This window comes from Gorilla gorilla, chromosome 1 (genome assembly GCF_029281585.2).
Source record: "Gorilla gorilla gorilla isolate KB3781 chromosome 1, NHGRI_mGorGor1-v2.1_pri, whole genome shotgun sequence".
Lineage (NCBI taxonomy): Eukaryota > Metazoa > Chordata > Mammalia > Primates > Hominidae > Gorilla > Gorilla gorilla.
The window spans coordinates 38,985,527-38,993,500 of record NC_073224.2 but is presented as its reverse complement, the minus strand read 5'-3'; the positions used below and the strand labels follow the sequence as shown (position 1 = coordinate 38,993,500).

The following is a 7,974-nucleotide window of genomic DNA, read 5'->3' as shown; positions in this document are numbered from 1 at the left end:
CAATCTTGGCTCACTGCAATCTCCACCTCCCAGGTTCAAGCAATTCCCCTGCCTCAGCCTCCTGAGTAGCTGAGATTACAGGTGCCAGCCACCACGCCCAGCTAATTTTTTGTATTTTTAGTAGAGATGGGGTTTCACCATGTTGGCCAGGCTGGTCTCGAACTCCTGACCTCAGGTGGTCCATTCGCCTCAGCCTCCCAAAGTTCTGGGATTACAGGTGTGAGCCACCACACCCAGCCATCCTTTCTTAAGCTTTGCAGTTCTCCCATTTCACCCTGGCTCCTGGAAGCGGAAACGGGAGATATCAACGCAAGGCAACCAGGTAAGGGATGGGTGTATGTAAGGGGTTGGAAAGGAGTGAGACACAAGTGTCCCCCACACCCCACTCCAAAACACATATTCAGCTTCAGCCCAACCTCCTGTATTGCAGGTCAGATCCAGAGCTCCCCACAACAGACCACAGCCAGGAAAAGCAAAGGGCCCTGCAGTGCCCTGGTGGACTATGGGGAGGGTGAGTATCCTGCAGAGGAGCAGGCAGCATTAGGAAGTTGTGAAGGAGGGTAAACCCCCAACTTCCTCACTACCTGACAAAGACTCCTCTACAACAAAAGGGAGGCCAAATGCAGGCAAACAGAAATGAGACAAAGAGAAGAGGGGAAGTTCTGGCAGCGCAGTGTTCTAGTTCCATTCCTGAGGTCCTGCTCTCTGTAGGTGCCCCTTCTGGTTTGTGAGCTCCCCTGTGCCTCTCCCAAGCGCTGTACAGAAGCCCCCCTTTTCCTTCAGCCAGTTTGGTTTCTGCTGGGTTTCTGGTTTCAGAGCTTTACGCTGGTAACCATTAGGCTATGCTGCAACATGGCAGCTATGAGAGCTCTTAAAGCCCCAAACCACTGGACCTTACAAATCTCACTTCTGGGAGTCATGTTAAGAAAATAATGAGTCAGGCAAAGATTTTATCACAATAATATGAACAAAAATGTAAAAAATTGAAGGCCAGGAGTGGTGGCTCATGTCTGTAATCCCAGCACTTTGGGAGGCTGAGGCGGGTGGATCACCTGAGGTCAGGAGTTGGAGACCAGCCTGGCCAACATGGTGAAACCCCATCTCTTTCTAAAAATACAAAAATTCGCCAGGCGTGGTGACACATGCCTGTAATCCCAGGTACTCGGAAGGCTGAGACAGGAGAATCGCTTGAACCCGGGAGATGGAGGTTGCAGTGAGCCGAGATCGTGCCACTTCACTCCAGCCTGGGTAACAAAGACTCCGTCTCAAAAATAAGTAAATAAATAAAAATAAGAAATAATAATAAATTGATGTTTTATGAGGACAGGAACTTGTCTGTTTTGTTCATAGCTATACTCCCAGAACCTGGCTCAGTAAGTTATCTATTATATAAATCAATAAACCTAACATTGACCTTTGAATGGTTAAATCAGTAAGGTACATACATATAATAAGTAGTCATTAAAACTGTCTTAAATAACTTTTCAGTGACATTGGAAAATGCTCATGTCTACTAGAGAAATTTCAAAACTACATGTACATCATTTATTTCCAATGATGGAGAAAGTAGATATGCATAGGACATGATAGTGTAAGGAAATACACCAAAAATGTTTGTAAGAAACTATCCTTGGGAAGTATGATGTGGATGATTTTATTTTTACTTTTATATCCAAACTTTCTTCAATATGTCTGTATTACTTTTCTAATTTAAAAAATACAGAGGCCAGGTGCTGTGGCTCACGCCTGTAATCCCAGCACTTTGGGAGGCTGAGACAGGCAGATCACCTCAGGTCGGGAGTTCAAGATCAGCCTGACCAACATGGAGAAACCCTGTCTCTACTAAAAATACAAAAAATTAGCCGGGCGTGGTGGCACATGCCTGTAATCCCAGCTACTCAGGAGGCTGAAGAACCCGGGAGGTGGAGGTTGCAGTGAGCAGAGGTCGTGCCATTGCACTCCAGCCTGGGCAACAAGAGCGAAACTCTGTCTCAATAAATAAATAAATAAATAAATAAATAAATAAATAAATAAATAAAACAGAGCATTATTTTGCTTAATAGTAAATATTATATTTGGTCCTCACTTTAAAGGGTGCACAAACTGAGGGCCTGGGGACTTGCTCAGGGAAGTTCACAGAAAGCAGCCCCTTGCCTGGGAGTGGGGGTGTGCATTACACGGAAAGGACTAGAAAAGCTAGCAGAGAGACCATGGGAACTAAGGGTCCCCAGCTCTTCTGAGTCCTCTAGGAACGCCACCTTCTCCTCTCTACTTCTGTCATTTGTTCCCTGCGGCCCCTTATATTTACTACTGATAGAAAAGGAAACATCACATTGGTGGAGCTTTTAAAAGCAAGAGACAGGTCGGGCGCGGTGGCTCACGCCTATAATCCCAGCACTTTGGGAGGCCGAGGCGGGCGGATAACCTGATGTCAGGAGTTGAAGACCAGCCTGAACAACATGGTGAAACCCCGTCTCTACTAAAAATACAAAAATTATCCGGTCGTGGTAGCGGGCGCCTGTAATCCCAGCTACTAGGGAGGCTGAGGCAGGAGAATCGCTTGAACCCGGGAGGCGGAGATTGCAGTGAGCCGAGATCGTGCCACTGCACTCCAGCCTGGGCAACAAGAGTGAAACTCCGTCTCAAAAAAAAAAAAAAGGCAAGTGCCAGCAAGGGGCTGGGGGGGTGCGGGCTCGCGGAAGAGTCGGAGACTCGAACTTGTCCTTCTTGTATCTAGTTTGGACAAATTCGCGAGAAACACTCAAGTTCAAGTGAATAAGCCGCGGCTGATCACCCTGGTGCCGCCTCTCCGCCACCCGGTCTGAACCTACGCCAGGAGGGCCTCGTTCATCCCCGCAAATCGGCAACCTGGAGAATTCCTGTGGGCCTTGAGGGGCATCTGATGGCCAGCGCCAGAAATGATATTAGCCAGGCCTGGGCCAGGCCTCAGCCCTGAGCCCGAGGTGGCTTAGGGACGGCGACCTCAGCCTTGGGGTGGGGGGGGGTTGGGGGGGGGTCGGGCGTCCTGGGCCGGCGGGCGCCTGGAGCTCACGCCAAGCTGCCACAGGGGCTTCCGGGGCTCCAGCCCGGAGTTCCGCCCTCCAGTCGCGAGCGGAGGAGGCGGGCACGCGGCCCTGGCGCGGCCGCGGATTGGCCTGCCCCGAGATCCTGGCCACGGATTGGTCGCCCGGACGGGGCGGGGCCACGTGGCCTAAGGCGCCATCAGCCGCCCGGGAGATATCCGCCGGGGGAGAACAGCGTTGCACCATCCCAGAAGCTGCTGTTAGCTCGCCCGCCCTCGGCACGCCGCCCGTTCGCCCCTGCGCTGTCCGCCCTTCCCCTAGCGTTACTTCCGGTCCCGCGCTGAGGGGGTTCGTGCGGCTGCCAGGAGGCGTGAACCGCGGACCATGAGCGTGGGCTTCATCGGGGCCGGCCAGCTGGCCTATGCTCTGGCGCGGGGCTTCACGGCCGCAGGCAAGCGCGTGGAGGCGGGAGGCGGCTTCGCGGGCGGTCCCGAGGCCCGAGGGGGCCTCCGTCCCACCAGCGTGAAAGGGGAGTTTGCGTCCGGTGGGGTAGATGAGACTCTGGTTGAGCAGCAAGTGCGTCTTCTGTCCTCGTAGAGGGTTGAGGGGGAGAGGGAGACTGGCACTGTTAGGACGGCTCTGGGTTTTAGAGCCAGGGAAAGCGTGGTAACGGGCTGGGCCGCGACCCCTAGTTGAAAAGCTCTGTCTTCTGCAGGCATCCTGTCGGCTCACAAGATAATAGCCAGCTCCCCGGAAATGAACCTGCCCACGGTGTCCGCGCTCAGGGTAGGTGGAGCCGGGCGGAGTGGGAAGCGGGTGGAGGCCCAGGAAAAGGATGACCTGAGATGAAGTGAGTCTGGCCGGCCCCTGCGCCTAAGTGCTGGTCTTTGGCCGGCGGTGACCTTCACTCCAGGAACATCAGAATCTTTCCACCTTCTCTTGGGCAGCTCAGTGTGGTGGGAACACCCAGGGAGACATACTGGGGGTCAGATCCAGACACTGGAGTGGTAGAGGATTAACTGAGGTGATTATATGATGAAAGCACCTGGCACATAGTAGGTACCTAATAAATACTCATTTTTAAAATTTTTTTTTCAGACAGGGTCTTACTCTGTCGCCCAGGCTGGAGTGCAGTGGCGTGATCTCAGTTCACTGTAACCTCCGCCTCCCGGGTTCAAGCGATCCTCCCACCTCAGCCTCCCGAGTAGCTGGGATTACAGGCACCCATCACGCGCAGCTAATTTTTGTATTTTTGGTAGAGAATACTGTTGGCCAGGCTGGTCTCGAACTCCTGGCCTCAAGTGATCTGCCCGCCTTGGCCTCCCAAAGTGCTGGGATTACAGGGATGAGCCACTGCGCTCAGCCATTTTTCTTAATAGACGAGTTGTATGACCTTAAAGTACTCAGCCACTTTGAGGCTATTTCCTCATTTACAACAGTGGCCACTTTGCTGTTATTCTGAGTCGTGAATGAGCATATTGGGAAGAATCTGGTGAGTTAGTTGTTCAGTTCTCCAAAAACATATTCCAAGTCTTCACCCAAAACGTGTGCTCTGTGGGAGAGAATGGATGATGAGGCAGGTGACAGGCAGTGTCTGTGCCTAGGGTGGGCTGATGTCCCTAGCACTGGAGGGTCCTGCTTCTCAGTTTGGAGTCATAGAGGGATGGATGGCTTCTAGCCTAGCCCTGGACCACATGGAGACTTTGCAGTCCCCAGGAACAAGCGGCCAGGGTTAGGATAGGGCCTGACTCAGCTGTGCTTCTGACGACCAGGTATTAGCATTTCCCTTTGCCCTGCCACTTTCACCATAGGGACTTCTTACCTGGCAGAGGAGTGACTTAGATGCCAGAAGATTGGCAGGGAAGAAGGGCAGCCACTTCCTGGTTACCATGGAGAAGCTCGTCATGCTCCAAGGCTGTGCTTACTTGTCCAGTAGCAACAATGGGAAACTGTATCAATTGGGGTGGGGGTAGAACCCTGAGGGCATAAAGCTAAGAATTCCAGGCTGCATCTGGCAGAATCGGTTTGGCAGGGGTTCAGCTGCTCCCTGGGAGGCCTTGGCATAGCCAGGCTGCTCCAGCACTGTGAGCTGGGAGTCTTCTCTTGCAGAAGATGGGTGTGAACCTGACATGCAGCAACAAGGAGACGGTGAAGCACAGCGACGTCCTGTTTCTGGCTGTGAAGCCCCATATCATCCCCTTCATCCTGGATGAGATTGGGGCCAACGTGCAAGCCAGACACATCGTGGTCTCCTGTGCGGCTGGTGTCACCATCAGCTCTGTGGAGAAGGTGCCCATCTCAGCCCTGATGCCCCTTGTGTGAGGGGAGGGTTGACCCACAAATGGCAGCTAATGGGTGGGTGCTGGTGGGAGCTGTGCCCTGGCCACTCATTCGGCTCTCTCCCTCACCCTAGAAGCTGATGGCATTCCAGCCAGCCCCCAAAGTGATTCGCTGCATGACCAACACACCTGTGGTAGTGCGGGAAGGCGCTACAGTGTACGCCACGGGCACACATGCCCTGGTGGAGGATGGGCAGCTCCTGGAGCAGCTCATGAGCAGCGTGGGCTTCTGCACTGAGGTGGAAGAGGACCTCATCGATGCCGTCACGGGGCTCAGTGGCAGCGGGCCTGCCTATGTGAGGCCCTCATTTGCTCGCTCAGCCTTCTAGGAACCCAGGCAGCAAGATGGGCTGGCAGGCAGGCTTGGACTGGGGGTGGCGCCCATCTCTTGGGCACAGCTGGCTGGTACAGGATGCTGACCCTTGGAGCTAGTTCTAGTCATCAGAAAGCAGACCTAAGGAAAGGCCCTTCAGTGCCTATGGCCTGGGGCTTAGTGAGTGTCTCCACAGGCATTCATGGCTCTGGACGCATTGGCTGATGGTGGGGTGAAGATGGGTTTGCCACGGCGCCTGGCAATCCAACTCGGGGCCCAGGCTTTGCTGGTCAGTATCTTTCCCCTGCATGTTCAGGACCAGGGTGTAGAATGGGGGTTCTTGTGCATCACTGAACTGGGGTGGGAGTTGGTTGGGAAGCTGGGGTAGCAGTTGGGCAGGAGCAGTGGGTATGGGGAAGCCTGTTCCAACGCACACCAGCAACTTTCTCCTAATGTGCCCTTCCCCATAGGGAGCTGCCAAGATGCTGCTGGACTCGGAGCAGCATCCATGCCAGCTTAAGGACAATGTCTGCTCCCCTGGGGGAGCCACCATCCACGCCCTGCACTTTCTAGAGAGTGGGGGCTTCCGCTCTCTGCTCATCAATGCAGTTGAGGCCTCCTGTATCCGAACACGGTGAGTCCATCCCGCTGACTTCTGTCCCAGACCCTTCAGTCCTGGTTGGTCCCTGGGCTGGGATGAGCACCATTTGCGGAACCTGCTGTCTTGGGTCCCATTTAGCAGTGTTGGAGTCTGTGCTCTGTTAATAACCACAACTTAGTAGATTTTGTTTACCTAAGAGTTTGCAAGCCTTACTTCACTTAATTCTCACTGCATTTCAGATAACCAGGTTTAACTTTGACTTGTAGATGGGAAGTTGAGGCTCAGAGATAATTTTCCCAAGGTCAAACAGTTAAAAAGTGATGGAGACAGGATTCTAATTTGAATCTATGACTCCAAAGCCTGTCACTCTCCCCGTGTGATCACAGATACCACTTGGGGTTCTGATCAAATGAGATAAATAAGCAAACCCAAACTTAGGTAACTAATACTTCTTAGAAGTACTAGTTGGGAAGTACTAGTTGGGAAACGTTTGTCTTGGGGCTCTAATTTTTGGTGGTGTCAGATCAACAAGCTTGAGGGTTGTGTGGATAGTGGAGACTCAAAGCTCTGGCCCCAGGGTTTATTGCCTTCCTTTAATCCTTCTGGGGTTTTGTCTGCAGAGAGCTACAGTCCATGGCCGACCAAGAAAAGATCTCCCCAGCTGCCCTTAAGAAGACCCTCCTAGACAGAGTGAAGCTGGAATCCCCCACAGTCTCCACACTGACCCCCTCCAGCCCAGGGAAGCTCCTCACAAGAAGCCTGACCCTGGGAGGCAAGAAGGACTAAGGCAGCATCTATCCCCTCTGTGATTCAGAGCCCTTAGTTGAGAGCCCCTGCCGCCCCTGCCACCCGCCTGCTCCGCTCCCACCATTGCTCCTCGTCAGCTGTGCAAGGAGAAAGCAGGCTTAGGAAGTTTTCAGGTCCTTGTGATAAAACCTCCTTAAATCTTTTCAGACCAAGCAACGCGAGCTTCCTCTCCTGTCCCATATTGGAAGTTGCTCTGAAGGGGTGGTAGATGCTGGAAGCCAGACACAACCCTGCATACGCTGCTCAGTTGGTGGAGACTGGGGCTGGGACTGGAGTCAGCCCAGCTGGGAGAAGGGGCTGGGGAGGATCTGCAACTGAAGCCCAAGGCAGGGTTGGTTTGATGCCAAGGCAAAGTGGTGAGAGAGAAAACAGGAAAGGGGCTTTCTCTGAATTGGTAAATGGGAAAGAAGTGAGCAACTTAAGATTGTCACAATTAATCACAAGTGTACAGGATTAGACTGTGTTTATATTTAACTCTTGCTTCATAGGTGTACCATTTAAAGAGTGTTATTTAATGCTAAGTTTAACTGCTTTAATAAAGTTTATTTTTAAATATCTTGCTTTTGTTAGGCTTAATCTTAAATAATCATCCTGGAGAACTTGATGCCCTTGTGAGGTCCTCCCTGCTTCTCTGCGAGAGCACTGTCCAAGGGCTAGAAGTAGGGATGAGAGGAATAAGGGGCCAGGCCCTTGGTCTGGATCAAGGTGTTGTTCTAGAATGAGCCAAAGTTAATGGCAGGGAAGAGCCAAGTGGGCTGCATGGGTTTTGGGTCAGCAGCCCAGAATAAAGGGGAAAGCCGTCTGCTTTGATGTGGGGCAGGCACTGTGCTGAGCATTTGATCCTCACAGCTGCCCTCTGAAGGAAGAACTGTTCTTTTCTCACCGTATAGA

At 52.6% G+C, this 7,974-nt stretch overlaps 1 protein-coding gene across 2 annotated transcripts; it reads left to right on the top strand.

The window, feature by feature from the left end:
• Nucleotides 1–3,170: 3,170 nt before the first annotated feature.
• Nucleotides 3,171–7,640, top strand: PYCR2 (pyrroline-5-carboxylate reductase 2). 2 transcript variants are annotated; one of them, XM_004028481.5, is made up of 7 exons: nt 3,171–3,474; nt 3,739–3,809; nt 5,133–5,312; nt 5,437–5,658; nt 5,872–5,964; nt 6,146–6,309; nt 6,897–7,640. In XM_004028481.5, exons 1-7 carry the CDS (start codon nt 3,408–3,410, stop codon nt 7,060–7,062), a joined length of 963 nt encoding a protein of 320 aa, XP_004028530.1. In that variant the 5' UTR covers nt 3,171–3,407; the 3' UTR covers nt 7,063–7,640. The 2 variants fall into 2 exon arrangements, with proteins under 2 accessions (XP_004028530.1, XP_018886711.1); XM_019031166.4 differs by having other exon boundaries at nt 3,474–3,599.
• Nucleotides 7,641–7,974: the final 334 nt, after the last annotated feature.

Excerpts from the sequence above, each read along its gene's own strand:
- PYCR2 (XM_004028481.5), top strand. The coding sequence starts at position 3,408 with ATGAGCGTGGGCTTCATCGGGGCCGGCCAGCTGGCCTATGCTCTGGCG. Across the intron at positions 3,475-3,738 it reads GCGGGGCTTCACGGCCGCAG|GCATCCTGTCGGCTCACAAG; the intron begins GCAAGCGCGTGG and ends TGTCTTCTGCAG. Across the intron at positions 5,313-5,436 it reads CCATCAGCTCTGTGGAGAAG|AAGCTGATGGCATTCCAGCC; the intron begins GTGCCCATCTCA and ends CCCTCACCCTAG.